An 18,700-nucleotide genomic window follows, 5' to 3' on the forward strand; every position below is an offset into this window, starting at 1 on the left:
TATCTCTTTTACCAGTCTGTCCGTCTCTGCCCTGTCTATCTTCTCCCTGTGGGCCTGTATCGAGATCAGCTCCCCTCTAACAACCACCTTCAGTGCTTCCCAGACCACCGCTGCTGAAATTTCCCCCGTGTCGTTGACCTGCAGGTAGTTCGGAATACATTTCCTCAGCCGCTCGCACACCCTTTCGTCAGCTAAAAGTCCCACATCTAGCCTCCAGTGCGGGCGTTGGTTACTGTCTTTACTAACCTGCAGGTCAACCCAGTGCAGAGTATGGTCTGAGATTGTGATCGCCGAGTAAGCAGGTATAAAGGGTATAAAACTTGTAAGTGTTGATGGTCAAAGAGACTTGGATGTACTTGTGTGAGGAATGCAGAAAGTTAGCATGCAGGTGCAGCAAGCAATTAGGAAGGGGATTGGAGTACAAGAAGAAACAATGGCAGCACAGTGGTTAGCACTGCTGCCTCACAGCACCAGGGACCAGGGTTCAATCCTGACTTTCGGCAATTGCCTGTGTGGAGTTTGTACATTCTCGCCGTGTCTGCGTGGGTTTCCTTTGGGTGCTCTGGTTTCCTCCCACAGTCCACACATGTGCAGGTGAGGTGGATTGGCTATGCTATATTGCCCCTTAGTATCCAAGGGCTGGGTGGGATTGCGGAGATGGGGTGGGGGAATGCGCCTAGGTGGGGTACTCTTTCGGGGCGTCAGTGCAGACTTGATGGGCCGAATCTCCTCCCTCTGCACTGCAGTGATTCGATTATTCTTAATCTCACAACATTTGTACAGCACTTTGGCGAGGCCACATCTGGAATACTGCGTGCAGTTTGGCCTCCACTTGCATTGGAGGTGGTACAGCGAATGTTCACTAGATTGGTCCCTGGGATGAAGGGGGCTGTCCTATGATAAGAGGCTAAGTAATTTATACTTCTAAACTCCAGAGGACATAAGAATGAGAGGCGGTCTCATTGAAAATGACAAAATTCTGACGAGGTTTAAGAGGGTAGATGCTGCGAGAATATTTCTGCCGGTTGGGAACCCTAGAACATGGAGGCATAGTCTGAGGATAAGGAGTCAATCATTTAGGAATGAGATGAGGAAACATTACTTTGCTCCGAGGGTTGGGTCCCTCAGGGAATCAAGGAATACGAAAAGCAGACGGGAAACATAATTGAAACCCACAATCAGCCATGATCATATTGAATTGTGGAACAGGCTCGACCGGCCATATGGTCTACTCCTGCTCCTATTTCTTGCGTTCTTTTGTTCTATTTTAGCAAGCTTATACTGATTCCCGGGGAATCAGGGTAATTCTACATCACGCCACTAAAAGCTCAGGACTACAGAATTATCCTTAGACTGAATAATAAGCACTGGAAAACAAGAAAAGATGTGGGACAATAAAATTCTCAGGGAAAATACTCTTTTTCAAGATAGAATATTTTGAGTTCATATTAGATTCTGACTAAAATATATAAGTGGGAGGAGTGCCAAGATAGCTTAGTTCTATTCTCGGCCAACGTTTAAACATGCAGATTTTCTGGGCCGATGTTGCTGAATAATGATCAAAAGCGGAATCGATGACTGAATTTTCTCTCCATTACCGAAGTCAAATTGCTGCTTTACTGCTATTATAACCAACAGAGATCAGCGATCAAATCTGGAGCCCTCTTGGTCCATGTACAGAATCATAAAATGGGCACAACACAAGGCCACTCGGTTCATTGTGTGCATACGGGCTCTCTGCAAGGACTACTCAGTTAGTCCCACTCCTCTGCCTTTTTCCTGTAATTCTAAATATTTCTTAAACTTCGATAATTACACAATCCCTTTTTGAAAGCAACAATTCCATTAGTCTCCACTACACTCTCAGCAAGCGCATTCCAGATCAGTGAAATATGTTTGTGCTCGTGTAACCTCTGGTTCTTTTGTCCATCACCTTAAATAGTTGACCCCGATTCTTGACCCTGCTGCCAACAGGAGCACTTTTTCCCGATCTACTCTGTCCCGACCCCTCATGATTATGAACATGGCTTTCAGAATTGCATTACCCATGAAACAATTTTTATATTCTATTTCATTATATAACTTGTTTTTACCTCAAAGTGATGAGGTATGGGTTACGCGATAGTTTCCTCATTATTGTTCCTACATGTATGGCAATGCAAAGGTGAATAAAGCTGGTACAGTAGGGCTGCAAATAAATGTAAGCCTTCACGATAGGTATCTGTAAATACCAAAGTTATTTTGTGTTTCAGACTTTACAAAAAAAGCCATGTGAAATGAAAATTTGCTGTTATGCAACTAAACTTTGGAAAGATGCCTTTTTATTGAGCAATCACTTTCCCCATTTTCTGTATATCAGGTTAGCATCTGGCTATTTCTTATGATATTAATTAATTGGACTGAGAGCTGTCACTGCATGAACCAATAAATGTTGAAATAAATACATCTTTTTAAATCAATGTTATGTAGGTCAACTGGATTCAATCTCTAAATCCTCTGCAAAAGAATCTCTGGGATTAAGGAAAAATGGGTTTCTGCAGAGTATGTAATTTATTTGCAGACCTAATGCATTTCAGATGATGAAATAATGTTACATGTGTACCATGATTTTCCACTATGAAATGAATCATATGGCAGAGTAATCCTGAAGTCCAAACTGCATTATTTAACAGGACAAAAGAGGCTTACGGTGAAGCATGTTTGCTGTGTCTTCTAAAGGTTTATGGGACCAGGACTCTTATTCTTATTTTGACTATTAAACGTGCTTAAAGCACATATTTTATATGATTCTATTGTTACTATGTCAAATAAATTCTGGTCCAATTAAGTTTTACATAAATATTTATGCTTTCTTTTTATTTGAAATGACTTCATTTCCCAAACTGTACACTGGATCCTTAGATGATCTCTGCTGAATGTTTCAGTGTAGAAATTATTTGGTGCTAGTACAAATATAAATATAGTAGATAGGAGCAGGAGTACACCATTCATCCCCTCAAGCCTGCTCAGCCATTCAATATGATCATGGTTGATCCTCTATCCCAATGCTGCACTCCCGTGCTCTCCCCATACGGCTTGATGCCTTAAAATGCCTAGAAATCCATCTATTTTCACATAACTAGTGTCATAAATGCATTAAAAGCTTGGTAAACCCTTTCATATTTCTGGAAAAATAAATTAATCAGCAACTAAACAACATTCAGTTAAAACTTCAAATGTGGTTGCCAGTTTGTTAAAGACATTCATGGTTTAAAATTTTAAAAAATACAGTGCAATGCAATGTAATGTTAAAAGAGAAATACAGTTGGTAAACCACAACACTATTTAATGGCCCATATTCTAAAATATTACATGATGCAAGATTAGAATAAGAAAGCTCACCATTTGTAATTTGTTTACATCCAAACTAGGCAAATAAAGAGCGGAAGGCTCATTCCTTTTCCTGAAAGGAGCAAAGAGATGGGACTGTGAACTGAGAGGTAAAGAATTGCTATTGCAAGATACAGGAATTAATTTGAACGTTCTATTATTGGATACAGGAGCCAAAACATATGTAGAGGGGATAATGTTGATGGCATACAGTTGTTAAACTAGGCTGGCGTAACCATTCCATTCTTGCTGGATGGTGTTTTGTAGCACCCCTTCTTGTGAAGCCAGTCCTACTTCTCCATCCTGCTGTTTATCTAGTTCTAGTACTGTTCCTAACTGCTTCAATTTCAAAGTCCAGCTGCACAACATATTTCTGCTCCTGATAGTACCCTAGAGTGGAAGAAGTACCGCACGGTAGCAAGACTTGGTATTGTGAGGTACCATAATTATATTAAATAAGGATATTTGCTACAATTGATTTACAAGTCAAGCAGGAGTTATATTAATGATATAATACTTGCTCTATTGGATACTGATACTTAATATTTTACTTTGAATTGAATGCGACATACAAAAATAATTTTAATAGCTTTCATGCATATTTGAAGACAGACAGTGTGATGCAGGTAGTGCCTGTTTACCATTTGAAATGATAAATTGACTAACAATAGTTCACTTGCAAATCTATTGCTCTATTGAAAAAAATAATGCAACTGAAATCTATTTCTATGCATCCTTCAGTTTAGACAGTTCATACAGTACCTGCAGGTAATGATCAAATAGATCAGTTAAAACATTTTAGATTGCTCAACATTTTTTTCAATTACATTTTGCTGAGTTGACAGTTGTATTGCAACTTTGGAATGAATTTTCCTGGTCTAAAACTGAATGTTTTTCTTGGGAGACTGGGATCTGCTGATGAGCCTTAACAAATGAGAATTATCCTTCAATTATTTTAGAATGAAAACATGTTCTTGTCTCCAATTTGTGAGCAAGTCCATTTCTATTTTATAAATGAATTCTAGTTTTTGGCCACAACTGATTTTACTTCAGAGGGCAATTAAGAGATAAACCACTCCCACTCTCCCTCGCGGGGAGAGTCCAGACGATCAAAATGAACGTACTGCCCAGGTTCCTCTTCCTGTTTAGATCCATTCCAATCTACATTCCCAAGGCCTTTTTCAAAGTGCTGGACAAACTTATCATGGCGTTCGTATGGGGGGGGGGGGGGGGGGGGGGGGAATGCTAGGATCCCAAAGAAGGTCCTACAAAAAACAAAATCCGGGGGGGGGGGGGGGGGGGGGGGGGCTAGCCCTTCCGAATCTACAATTCTACCACTGGGCGGCAACAGCCGAGCGAGTAAGGGGATGGATCCAAGAGCCAGAAGCCGAGTGGGTGCGTGTGGCGGAGGCCTCCTGCATGGGGACCTCCCTCCGGGCCCTCGCCACGGCAGCACTCCCATCCCCACCCAAAAAACACTCAAGCAGCCCAGTGGTGACAGCCACCCTCCAATCCTGGAACCAACTGCGGCAGCAATTTGGCCTGACCAGCACTGACTGACGCCGCCTTCAAAAGGTGGAGGCAGGACGGGGGGACACTGACAGTCAGGGACCTATACATGGACGACAGGATCGCAACACTGGATGAACTGACAGAGAAATTTCGGTTAGCTGGGGGGAACGAGCTACGGTACCTGCTGCTCAAAAACTTCCTATGAAAGGAGACAAGGACGTACCCACAACCGCCACGACAGACACTACTGGAAGACCTACTGGACGCAAGTATCCTAGAGAAAGGGAACTGTAGCGACATGTATGACCGACTGGTAGAAAGGGACGACACCGTACTGGACGCAACAAGAATGAAATGGGAGGACGACCTGGGGATTGAGATAGGGTGGGGACTCTGGAGTGAAGCACTGCATAGGGTCAACTCCACCTCCACAAGGCTCAGCCTGACGCAACTAAAAGTGGTACATAGAGCCCACTTAACAAGAAACCGTACGAGTAGGTTCTTCCCGGAGGTGGAGGACAGATGTGAACGGTGCCAAAGAGGCCCGGCCAACCACACCCACATGTTCTGGTCTTGCCCCAGACTTGTGGAGTACTGGACAGCCTTCTTAGAGGCTATGTCCAAAGTGGTAGGGGTGAGGGTGGAGCCATGCCAGATAGTGGCGGTTCTCGGGGTTCCAGACCAGCCAGGTCTATTCCTGGGGAGGAGGGCGGACGCCCTTGCTTTTGCCTCCCTGATCGCCTGCCGTAGAATCCTGTTTGGCTGGCGGTCAGCAGCACCGCCCAGAGCTGCAGACTGGCTGTCCGACCTCTCAGAATCTCTCCAAATGGAGAAAATCAAATTTGCCATCCGAGGGTCGGACGACGGCTTCCACAGAACGTGGGAGCCAGTCACGCGACTGTTTCGGGACCTGTTTGTGGCCAACGTACAAGAGGAAGAATAGTCGGGTGGCCAAGAATCAGGGGGAAATGGACGGGAATCGGGGGAAGGTAGCCGGGGGGGGGGGGGGGGGGGGGGGGGGTGGGGGGGCTACAGGTTCGTTATGGGGGTTTGATGGCTAGCTAAGGCCCAAAATCAAACTGTAAATAAATGCCTATAAACATGTGCCTCGGCCATATTGGGGAATGTAAAATATGTATGCTGGCTAAAGGGGGCGGCCACAGTTGTTATTACGAAGATGCTTACCTGTAAATATACATGTTAATTTTTGCGTGTTTTTTTTTTTCTCTCTCTAATAATTTGTTATTTGTTCAATATAAAATATGAAAACTCAATAAAAAACATTAAAAAAAATAAAATTAAGAGATAAACATTCAAATGTTGGGCCAGGGTCACAAACACAAGATTGGATAAGGACAACAGATTTTTTTCCCTAACGCATATTAGTGAATAATTTGGAGCTTTACAGCTATCCAACAACTTCATGATCACTTTTATGGGCAATCCTTGCCACTTAATGAATGTTTAAAATGGACAATCATTTATATCAGCCCAAATGTGATAGTAATTTGCTTCAGCATTAATTAAAAATTTTGTTGTTATAGACTCTTAAGTGCTCCATTTATTCCGGGCAGAAACAGTTGTGCCGACAATGTCAGCATGAGTGAAGTACGCATTTATTTTCTTTCTTATTTTTCGAAATGTATAATGTACAAGGAGTCAAGGAAGCACAGAGAGTAAACATTGTACAAAAATAAGGGCGGTACAGTGGCACAGTGGATAGCACAGCTGCCTCACGGTGCCGAGGACCCAAGTTCAATCCTGACCCCAGGTTACTATCCGTGCGGAGTTTGCACATTCTCCCAGTGTCTGCATGGGTCTCACTCCCACAACACAAAAGATGTGCTGGTTAATGCATTGGCTATGCTAAATTTCCCCTTAATTGAAAAAATAATTGTACAAAAATTCAAATAATTAAAAAACATACTGAACATCTGAATTTTAATTACGTCATGCTTGTCAATGAGACACTTCAGTTCCTTTAACCAAGGAAGGACCTGTCGTATTTAGATTATGAAGGATAATCTTTCCTAATTATCACTGTTTGGTACTGAGCAATGGTTCTGGCCTGATCAGATTTTACTTTGGGCTTTAGAGATGGGTTCTTGATCGCTAGATGTGACAATTCTAGAGAATGGAAAAGGAAGCATCTGAAATATGTGTATGTAAAAATAAAAGCTATATGGACTTTAAGAAGACATTCATAAAGTCCCTCATAAAAAGGCAATTAGCTAAAGATGAAGCTCATGGAATTGAAGGCAAATTATTGATCTAGTTCGAAAATGAGCTGAGTAGCAGGAAACATGTGTAGCCACCTAAAATTGCATCTGGCAAGGTATGCTGGGAAAAGTGGCCAACATCGAGGACAAGCAGGCTGCAGCTCAGAATAAATATACGCTGCAGCCCAGACTTTGCAAATAGCACAGGCAAAAGGCCATCTCCAGACAATGGGCTTACATACAAATTGCTTACAAGTATCAGTGACAACTGCGTCTATTTTCCTTATTTGGAAAGGCCTACGTGCCTCAACACTAATGGACATGACTGGCAAGTGCAGACCTTGCCAATCAAGGTTGACAAACCTTGGTTGGACTTTATTGATCAGGGTGATCAAGCTCTGATCAATTTATTGGTAGCTCACCTGGGACCGTCCAAAAGGGCGCAAAATCCCCAGTGATAAAAGGTGCTGTGCAACCCCTTGATCTCTCTCTGAGCAGCAACCAACAATGGTGATCCTTCACCAAAGCCAGGAACGAGGAAGACCAACAATCAACCATTGAGGACTGTAAGTCACAGATAAGAACATAAGAACTAGGAGCAGGAGTAGGCCATCTGGCCCCTCGAGCCTGCTCCGCCATTCAATGAGATCATGGCTGATCTTTTGTGGACTCAGCTCCACTTTCCGGCCCGAACACCATAACCCTTAATCCCTTTATTCTTCAAAAAACTATCTATCTTTACCTTAAAAACATGTAATGAAGGAGCCTCAACTGCTTCACTGGGCAAGGAATTCCATAGATTCACAACCCTTTAGGTGAAGAAGTTCCTCCTAAACTCAGTCCTAAATCTACTTCCCTTATTTTGAGGCTATGTCCCCTAGTTCTGCTTTCACCCGCCAGTGGAAACAACCTGCCCGCATCTATCCTATCTATTCCCTTCATAATTTTAAATGTTTCTATAAGATCCCCCCTCATCCTTCTAAATTCCAACGAGTACAGTCCCAGTCTACTCAACCTCTCCTCATAATCCAACCCCTTCAGCTCTGGGATTAACATAGTGAATCTCCTCTGCACACCCTCCAGTGCCAGTACGTCCTTTCTCAAGTAAGGAGACCAAAACTGAACACAATACTCCAGGTGTGGCCTCACTAACACCTTATACAATTGCAACATAACCTCCCTAGTCTTAAACTCCATCCCTCTAGCAAGGAAGGACAACATTCCATTTGCCTTCTTAATCACCTGTTGCACCTGTAAACCAACCTTCTGTGACTCATGCACTAGCACACCCAAGTCTCTCTGCACAGCGGCATGCTTTAATATTTTATCGTTTAAATAATAATCCCGTTTGCTGTTATTCCTACCAAAATGGATAACCTCACATTTGTCAACATTGTATTCCATCTGCCAGACCCTAGCCCATTCACTTAACCTATCCAAATCCCTCTGCAGACTTCCAGTATCCTCTGCACTTTTCGCTTTACCATTCATCTTAGTGTCATCTACAAACTTGGACACATTGCCCTTGGTCCCCAACTCCAAATCATCTATGTAAATTGTGAACAATTGTGGGCCCAACACGGAGCCCATCACTAACTACTGATTGCCAACCAGAGAAACACCCATTAATCCCCACTCTTTGCTTTCTATTAATTAACCAATCCTCTATCCATGCTACTACTTTACCCGTAATGCCATGCATCTTTATCTTATGCAGCAACCTTTTGTGTGGCACCTTGTCAAAGGCTTTCTGGAAATCCAGATATACCACATCCATCGGCTCCCCGTTATCTACTGCACTGGTAATGTCCTCAAAAAATTCCACTAAATTAGTTAGGCATGACCTGCCCTTTATGAACCCATGCTGCGTCTGCCCAATGGGACAATTTCTATCCAGATGCCTCGCTATTTCTTCCTTGATGATAGATTCCAGCATCTTCCCTACTACCGAAGTTAAGCTCACTGGCCTATAATTTCCTGCTTTCTGCCTACCTCCTTTTTTAAACAGTGGTGTCACGTTTGCTAATTTCCAATCCACCGGGACCACCCCAGAGTCTAGTGAATTTCGGTAAATTATCACTAGTGTATCTGCAATTTCCCTAGCCATCTCTTTAAGCACTCTGGGATGCATTCCATCAGGGCCAGGAGACTTGTCTACCTTTAGCCCCATTAGCTTGCCCATCACTACCTCCTTAGTGATAACAATCCTCTCCAGGTCCTCACCTGTCATAGCCTCATTTCTATCAGTCGCTGGTATGTTATTTGTGTCTTCCACTGTGAAGACCGACCCAAAAAACCTGTTGCCATTTCCTCATTTCCCATTATTAAAACTCCCTTCTCATCCTCTAAAGGACCAATATTTACCTTAGCCACTCTTTTTTGTTTTATATATTTGTAAAAACTTTTACTGCGTTTTTATATTCTGAGCAAGTTTACTCTCATACTCTATCTTACTCTTCTTTATAGCTTTTTTAGTAGCTTTCTGTTGCCCCCTAAAGATTTCCCAGTCCTCTAATCTCCCAGCAATCTTTGCCACTTTATATGCTTTTTCCTTCAATTTGATACTCTCCCTTATTTCCTTAGATATCCACGGTCGATTTTCCCTCTTTCTACCGTTCTTCCTTTTTGTTGATAAAAGCCTTATCTGTCCGGTACTTGCCAGTCATTTGAAGTTGAGGTCTGGGCGAACTTGCTTTATAGTGTAACTTATGCTGCATGTGTGTGTGATTGATTAACCTTAACAATTGTGTGCTAGTAAATAAATATTGAATTGTTTCATGAAACAAGCTTATACGTAGTCATTTGTTCACAGAATACAGGTTAAGACATACTGTGCTTTAGTGCAACACAGAGAAGACAATGGCTTGTACTCTTATTGGGAATGCAACTAGTGGTCTCCTGCAAGGATCCGTATTAACAATTCACATAAGCAAATTTGATGATGGGTTTAAAAAGCCACATATCAAAGTTTGCTGATTGCACAAAGATTGGCAGTTTAGAAGGAAGCATACAGTTACAAGATATTGATAGACATTAAATGGGCAAAACTGTGGAAAATAGATTTCATTGTAGGCAAGCGTGAGGTCACCAACTTCGGACTTAAAGGGTAGAAGAGTACTTTCTAAATGATGAAAAGGTACCAAAAGTAGAATTCCAGGCTTCAAGAGATTAATTTACAAAGGCAGATTACATGAATTATGGTTGTATTCCTTGAAAATTAGAAATTTAAGGGTGATGTGATTGAAGTTTGAGATATTAAGGGGAACTGATAGGAAAGAAATTATTTCCACTGGTTTGGGAGTCTAGGACGGGAACATAGTCTAGAGCTTAGAGCCATATGTTTCAGGAATGAAGTTTAGGAAACATTCTATATGCAAAAGGTGATAAGAGATTTAGAACTCTCTCTGCAAGTGACAATTGATGCCAGATTAATTGTTAATTACCTCTGCCACGCAAGGGGGTGGAGGTAATGTTTTCACCCATTTGTTAGTCTGTAAATACATATAAAAATTTAATGAGGGATTTCAATGTAACGGGTTAAATATTGCCCAAAGAAAAACAGGTTACTTGGCATAATTACAGGTTTGTAATTTCTTAGTCACCATTAACATTGGGAGATGGGGTATATTGGCTTTTTAAAAATAATATTGTGGGTTGTTTTATTTGGAGTGTTGTTGAATGCTTTAGAACATTGCTGATTGTTTCAGCTGTCATGGTGGAAATTGTCACAACTGTGTGAGCAGAGTTTTCAGTGGAGGTTGTTGGATGCCGTTTGGTTTCAAACCTCTTCAGTGAACTGTAAACACTTAGTTTTTGTCAGCTTTGACATTACAGAGCATCAACCAGGCATGGAAAAAAACTAAAGGAAGAGCTGCATTTTAAAATTGTGTTAGCACTTCATGGCAAAAGTATGCACTCTTTTGAGTGCCTTCTTCACTTGTTTTACATTTGAGATTGGTTTAACAATTAATCAAAGATATTAAGGGATATGGCAGAAAGGTGGTATCTGAAATTAGATCTCAGACCAGATATGATCTCACTGCATGCAAGAACAGACTTGAGGATCCCAAGCCTTTAGTCAAGTTTGGGTTCCAGCAGTAGACGTACTACTTTTCAGATAGCAGTCAGGAAGCTGCAGATGTTAATGAGTAATAACATTTTCATATGGCTACCATGTTATACCAAGGTTATACACAATGTGCCCACTGAAATGGGAATTGTATCAGATTTTAATTTTCATAACTTGAGTTTAAATTCTCAAACTGCTATGATTTGAACTACTATCAATATAAGCAATTTTCTTTTCAAAGTCAATTATGTCTACTTCAGCATTGCTTCGCACTTAGCCATGCCACATATTTTTTGTCTTCCAATTTAATGGCTGCCAATGTTGCTTTTTGCATCAATTTTTAGTCAATTGAGAATTTGCATCGTTAATTTACAGGATAAGCTTCTCCATCCATGTCAGAATGGCATACTTCTAGGGTGAAATTATTGGAATTTTATAAAGAAAATTAAAGTATCATCTACAACACAAATATATAAGTAGGCTGAAGATATAAAACTACAAGCAAGTGAATGATGATTACAAAGAGCTGAAATTCATCCAAATGAAAAACCAACTCAGTTTGGAAAATAAGTAATTGAAATCCAATATAGTATATTCAAAGTTTGCAATAGCAAAGGAATGACAATTTCTCAAAGTGGGGAGATGCTACTGGATGCATAACAGCAACTGGAGTGTCCGTATTTTAACATGTTGTTGAGGGAGTTGAAGGAGTCTCTATGGAAACTTATTTTAAAAAAGCAAATGCCACAATACAAAGGTAAATGGAATTAACTGAAAAGCAACTTTTTATGTTCAGTTTGGCACCATTATGCTTTTAAACAAATTTGTTTGATTCAGTACTTTAATCTTTTACAATGCAACCTATCGCTTTCACTTTGTTGCTAACATGAGTCTATTTCAAACACACAAGGCTGTAAATAACAATCAAATTCACTTACATTGTCATAGATTTCGAATAATACTTGAGAAAAGTATAAGAGTTTAAGATAAATTTAATGAGTAATGATTGATCTAAATTTCCTTTGATTTGTTTCCTTTTTAAAAAAAGTAGCAAGACGACCGAAATTTGATTGTTTAGATTTTTTGCCAGCGAAACCTGAAGAAAGGAGGAACAACCACCTCTCGCAAAGGGTGGTAAATTTGTGGAACTCACTGCCCCGTAATGCGATGGAATCGGAATCATTAAATTACTTCATGAAGGAGATAGATATATTTCTGATAATAAAACAGGTTAAAGGGATATGGGTGAGAGGTGGAGTTGAGACCAGGAAGAGATCAGCCATGATCTGATTGAATGGCCGAAAAGGCTGCATCACCGACTTCTGCTCCTAATTCCTATGTTCCTAAAAGTGGAGATAATTAGAGGCTTTGCTTTCAAAATTTAAATTTTCTTTTAAAATACTTAAATGAGGAAAAGCAACACAACTTATTTTTTCTGCCCCACCCATCATTTGGATGCATTTTCAGAGAATGGGAAACGAAACTTGACCTGGCTGCCTTTCTTCTTTCTATCACAGCAAAATACAGAGTTCTGACCTACCAGGCCTGCTGTAGTTTGTGCTGCTGCAAATCAAGATTTAAAAAAACACAGCAGGTAATGAAAAGCAAGCAATTGCACAGATGCAGTCAAACTTTATTCCTTTGCTTTTCACCAACCACACACTGGAGACATGGGCCAAACAAAAATTTACATCCAGCTGGTTTGTACTTGCCTTGTGCATACTGTTTACATCCATCCCTGTATATGAATGGATGCATCCTGTGATAAAAAACACCCTGTAAAATGGAAGGGGGGTGGGAGGGGAGGTAAATGGTGTGCAGAGGTTTGGACAATATAAAAAATACAATACTCAATTTGTGAATTTCTCGGTCCCACAATGTTAGTAATTTGACTACTGAACTGGCAAAGGAGGGGCAGAGCTGGAGGATCTGCCATCAAAATAAGTCCAGAACACATTCTGCTACCTGGAGATCCAAATTGCCCACGGATCCACAAATGGAACCTGACAAGTCTGGTGGAGGAAGTAAAGAAGGACCTGCAGGTGGGACTCACTCCCACTCTCCCTGGCAGAGTGGGTGCCGACGATCAAGATGACCATACCGCCCAGATTCCTCTTCCTGTTCAGATCGATTCCGATCTACATCCCCAAGGCTTTAAAAAAAATATGTAGACAAAATGATCATGACGTTTGTGCACGTGTGTGGGGGGCGGTTCAATCATAGGTTCGCACCAGCCACAGCGACTAGCACCGTCTGACAATTAGGGAGTTCTACATGAACGACAAACTAGCGACATTAGAGGAGCTGATGGAGAGGTTGCAACTGCCTAAAGGGAATCAATATTTACAAATCAAAAACTTCCTCTGTAAAGAGATAACATACCCACGGACGCCAGGACATTCAATGATGGAGGGTCTGTTGGACGTGGGCCACTTAGGAAGGGGGAACTGCAAGGACTTGTATGGGTGACTGTTAGAAGAGGCACGTTTCCCCGCTGGATGAGACAAGGGAAAAATTGAAGAACTCGGGATCAAAATAGGGTGGGGACTCTGGAGCGAAGCACTGAACAAGACTAAGCCTAATGCAGCTGAAAGTGGTGCACAGAGCACACCTAACCAGAACTCAAATGAGAAGGTTATTCTCAGAGGTGGAGGATAAACGTGAATGGTGTTAGGGAGGCCTGGCCAACTACATCTATATGTTCTGGGCATGCCCCACACTTGTCAGGTTCTGGACAGCCTTCTTTGAGGCAATGTCTAAGGTTGTGGGGATGAGGGTTGAACTAAGCCCGAAAGTGGTAGTCTTTGGGGTATCAGACAAGCCAGAGCGCTTCATGGGGAAGGGGGCTGATGGCTTTCATTTACCTCCATAATCGCCCGCCAAAGAATCCTGCTCGGTTGGTGATCAGCAGCACCACCCAAAACTGCAGACTGGCTGTCTGATCTATCGGAATTTCTCCAACCGGGGAAAATCAAGTTCGCCATCCGCGGGTTGGAAGAGGGCGGTCACAAAACATGGAAGCCCGTTACCAATTTGTTCTTGGACCCGTTTGTAGCCAACAGCCAATAGAATGTGGGGGAGGGGGGTGAAATCAGGCGAGCCACAAATAGCAAAGGAAAGGGAAGGGGGAGGAGTAAAAATTCATAAGACTGCGAAACACAGGGGGGCACAGCCATAGGGGACAGAACCAAGGGCAAACGGGGGACCAGCAACAAGCTAGGGCCAACAATAGGCAGGGCAGCTGAGGCAGACTGGCCAAATGAGGCCCACAGCCACCCAAGGGAGATGAAGCAGGCAAATATAAATATGTATAGCAAGCCTCGTTGGTTTGTACTTTGTTGGTTTTTTAATTTTCTCTCTTGCTTTGTATAATTATAACCGCACCTTGATTGCCTTTGTAAAATACTGCACGCTGGTATGACACTTACAACTCAACATTCAAACTGAAGTATGTAATATAAAATGTGAAACCAATCAAAATATTTTTTTTAAAGTAATTTGACTACTGTATTTCCTATCTGTTCACGAAACACAGGTAATAATCATAGGCTTTGATTATAAATATAATCTTTTGAAAAAAACTCAAATTAGAAAGACACATTTTCAGATTGTTTTAAAAAGTATCTCCCAATATTAATTTAATAACTGCAGTGTCATCATTTTCTATTTCTCAGACATTTCTTAACTCAAATTTTATCTGAATAGAGTTTTCAATATTTATCCTTAAATTTTCAAAACAGTAAAATATATTTTGTTAAAGTCAAAGAAACATTGTTACTTGTCTAAATGTAATGGATGCACCTTCAATTTGTGCAGACTGTATATCCGCTCAAGTTGCAGAACCTACCTTCAGCTAACAAAACCACCAATAGGGGCAAAAATATCAAGTCCAATCCACAGCTCTTAGGAGAGGTTGAGGCCAAGGCCTTCAAGTCTTTAATGCAGTTACCAGGTTATGGTAAAATATATGTCTGTTTTTTGTTTGAAATCTTATTTTGGATATTAGATATTTCAACATAGAACAAAATAGCAGAACTTTAAAAAAATAAATAATTGAGTGATTCAATTCCTTTATCAACAAACCATTATGATGATATACATGGAAAATGCTAATATAAAATGGTTAAACACCAATCATGAACAGGAAGTAAAGTTTGCGGACAGGGGGTACACATATGCAGATTTTAATATAGCTGTTATAACTCAAAAGTTTAACTCAAACAATCTTTTTACCATTAACTTTTCAACACTTTCATTATTTTCAAAGATTCTGGACATATTATACCTATTTGAGTCTTTCACCATTGCGTCCTGTAAGACGTGGAACCATTCTTCTGAATATTTTCAATATATCTATTGTTTTTGAGGAACGGTGACCTCAACAGCATACTATACTCCAGAACCTATTTCACCAATAACAAGTTCAGCACTCAAAATAGCAGAGTTTCCTCTGCCACTACCTATTAAAGTTCTTCATCACTGCAGCAAAATACACCAAAACTGGCATGTGGGGAACTCAGTGTTTGGACTTGAAAACAACTGGCAAAATTATACTTAATAAAACAAGCCCTAGAAACAACACTAAAACAAAACACTGGTAGCTGGATGTAAACATTGGAGTGGTAAGTTTTGTAGGAACCCATGTTAAAGTTGACTGATGGCTGAATAGTAATTACAAACAAATCCTCTGGGCAAGGTGCTATGGCACAAGAGAGGAAGGATAAAGTACCCAGGAAAATGTTCTAGTTCCCAACTGATGGCCAGGAACCTGCAGATAAATGCTGACAAACGAAAAAAGGTTTTAAATAATTAGCAGCACATTTTAGAAAGGTCACTTAATTGAAGGACAAACCTCAGGCAGGTTGAGTAGCATCAGAGGTATGAGATAAAATGATTAAGCTGAGAGGATCAGAGGTCAAATAGGAGGAATCAATGAGAAGCAAGTATAAGTGATGGCCGGCTTGATAATAAGTGATTTATAATGTGACAAAAGGTATGCACCAGTACTCTTCTTTAACAAAAAAAGTGAAATGTACAGTTCATATGAAACGTACAGAGGCACTGTGTATGCAAAACTTAGTAAAATTAAAAGTGCACACAAAGAGCCTTTGCAGCAAAACAGCTCTTGAATTAAAATTCCCAGTATTTAATATTTCTTTGTGAGTATGTCAAAGTGTTCAAATAGGATCAGCAGTTTGTTACAAAAAGTTTAGTATGGAAGGAAAACTATGAAACATGGTGCTTTTAATAGGAAAACTAATTTATTGCACAGCACTGCTGGAGATGGAACTAGCGGTTAGAAAGATTTGTCAGAGATATGAGCTCAATTGAATCAGCTCATCTTTAAACAATGACATCCAGATTCAAAGTTGTCAGACTCGAGATCTTGAAGGTTCAATAATCAATTTGCCTATTAAAAATATTTTTCACATATCCAATTATTTACTGGGTGGTGGTGGAAGAAGAGATAGTGGAAGGTGGGGAATGACAGCCACCACTAACTCGTGTGGCTTCAATCTATCCACATATGAATTTCTGAATATCAAATATTAGTATAAAAATAAAAATAGTGCAATGGAAAGTATTTGGTAATGACACAGATTTCATTAGTTTAAAATCAGAGTAGACAGTTAACGACTACCTCCTAAGTATTGAACATTTCCATAACTAAACAATTATTTTTCATCAATTGAGCCTTTAAAAAATATTTTGACAATTTATTTGTTTATATCCTCCTTCATTCCCAGTCGAGGGGTTATCAAAGCTACTCTATAAACAACCAGCAAACAAGAATTAAAGGAATGAAGGGTTTGTTTATCCACTTACTGGTTCTACAATCTTGTGGTACTATCCTAGTGTACACTTGGCATTTGTTGGTATGAATCAATTGTAGTGGAATGGAGTGGTATATCAATTGAAAATCTTTTTGGGGTTGGGAAAGGGAAGGAAGGTAAAGCCAAAAAGGAAATTACAGCAATAGTGACGAGTCTGGGTAAAGTAGCAATCTACCCAATAGTAACTGGATGTTTGGTTTGAATCTCAAGTATAACAGGATGAGCAATTTTTCAGTCTACTGGAAACATTCAACATGGAAGTGAATTTTGGACAGCCTCAACCCAATTCTTGGTGGACATGAGCTCAGTTTGACACCAATTGTTCAGAGTAATTACAAAAAGATAGCTTGTAAAAGAAATAGAAATTTGACATCCGCCCATCCAAAAAAAGTGGCGAGAGCCACAAAAGGGGAGCATTGGTCTTCATTTTGTCTGTTTATTGTTAAATGGAGTGTTACTGGGGGCTAAGATGTAGATGCGTTTCATTACTTAGTAATGACGTCTTTCAGCCTGAACATGAAAGTTGACCACAAGTACATAAATTTCAGAATTATAAAAAAGTAGATTCTCTGAAGAAACTTGAAGTAATGGACAGACACTCATAGGGAACCCCTGGCTCCTTTCAAGTTTGCATTATCCTATATAAAACTTAGTTGTGTAAATTAACTTTTAAAAAAATGAAACTAAGAAGGCATTCAACTTATTCAGACTTAGCTGTAGTCTCCTTTAACTTAAAAAATAATAGGGACAATGCGACCCAGACAGAGGAATTTGAATTTAAGAACAGTTTAGATAATAGTAACTGCGGGTAGGGATAAAGGAATACAAAAACAAACTCCTGACTTATAAATAAACTACTAGAATTTCAGTTTTGATAGAAGCTCCATGATGTGGTGCAGAGCAAATGCAGTTACATACCAATACAATATGGCTACAGTACTTTAAAGACACTTTATTACTAGTCAATTCTATAGGGGTAGCGGATGGAAATTCAGCTGGGAACTGTATCAGCACAGGAACAGTACATCGTGGATACATAGGGCTACAACTATTCATTTTCCATGAAAATTATTTGAGGGAAGTTAACAGCTGCAAACCATCTGCACACCAATATAGAACATTATGGGAGGGAGAAAATGTCTGATTTGTGTAATATACAAGAAACCAAAGTATCCTCATTATTTTTACTTAATGCTTGAAAAAAAAACATCTTGGATAAAAGAAAAGATTTTGTTGTGAATTATCAGACACAGACGCAACACCATTTTGAAGTCACTTATTGATTGTGCAAGTAGTTAAATATAGAAGCTTAACATCTTTTTTTGGGTTATAAGTTACATTTTTATTTTCTAACAATCTAAGAAGTTTGCAGCCATCAGCAGTTCCAGTGCTATCTCTGGTGCAATTGGAAATTCAGGAATCTCTGTAGAACTGTTGGTGTAGCGAACCTTGTAGGTAAAATACATGCACACTTTTGATAGCACATGGGATGGAATCTCACGAAAATTTACTTCATTCGTTTCATTTTCAGCAAACTGTCCTGAAAGATTAAAAACCAAAAACCAACATCAAAATACTGCAATTTAAGATCTTGATTAATCCTCAACATTAAATATTAGATGACAGTACTATGGATAATTTTGCCCTCTTTGAGAACACAAAGTGATTGTCCAGAACGCCTACACCAAATAGTTTTT

The 18,700-nt window shown here is 40.1% G+C and overlaps 1 protein-coding gene across 2 annotated transcripts in view; it reads right to left on the bottom strand.

Annotated features, from left to right (window-relative positions):
• Positions 1-15,224: 15,224 nt before the first annotated feature.
• LOC119972621 (elongin-C) overlaps positions 15,225-18,700 on the bottom strand; it is a 37,275-nt gene continuing 33,799 nt past the window's right edge. For both annotated transcript variants that reach the window (XM_038809628.1, XM_038809629.1), the window contains one exon: positions 15,225-18,543. In XM_038809628.1, coding sequence (XP_038665556.1) covers positions 18,353-18,543 — 191 coding nt within the window. In that variant the 3' untranslated portion in view covers positions 15,225-18,352. The remainder of the gene's footprint in view (positions 18,544-18,700) is intronic.

The sequence above is a fragment of the Scyliorhinus canicula genome, chromosome 10 (genome assembly GCF_902713615.1).
Source record: "Scyliorhinus canicula chromosome 10, sScyCan1.1, whole genome shotgun sequence".
Classification (NCBI taxonomy): Eukaryota; Metazoa; Chordata; class Chondrichthyes; order Carcharhiniformes; family Scyliorhinidae; genus Scyliorhinus; species Scyliorhinus canicula.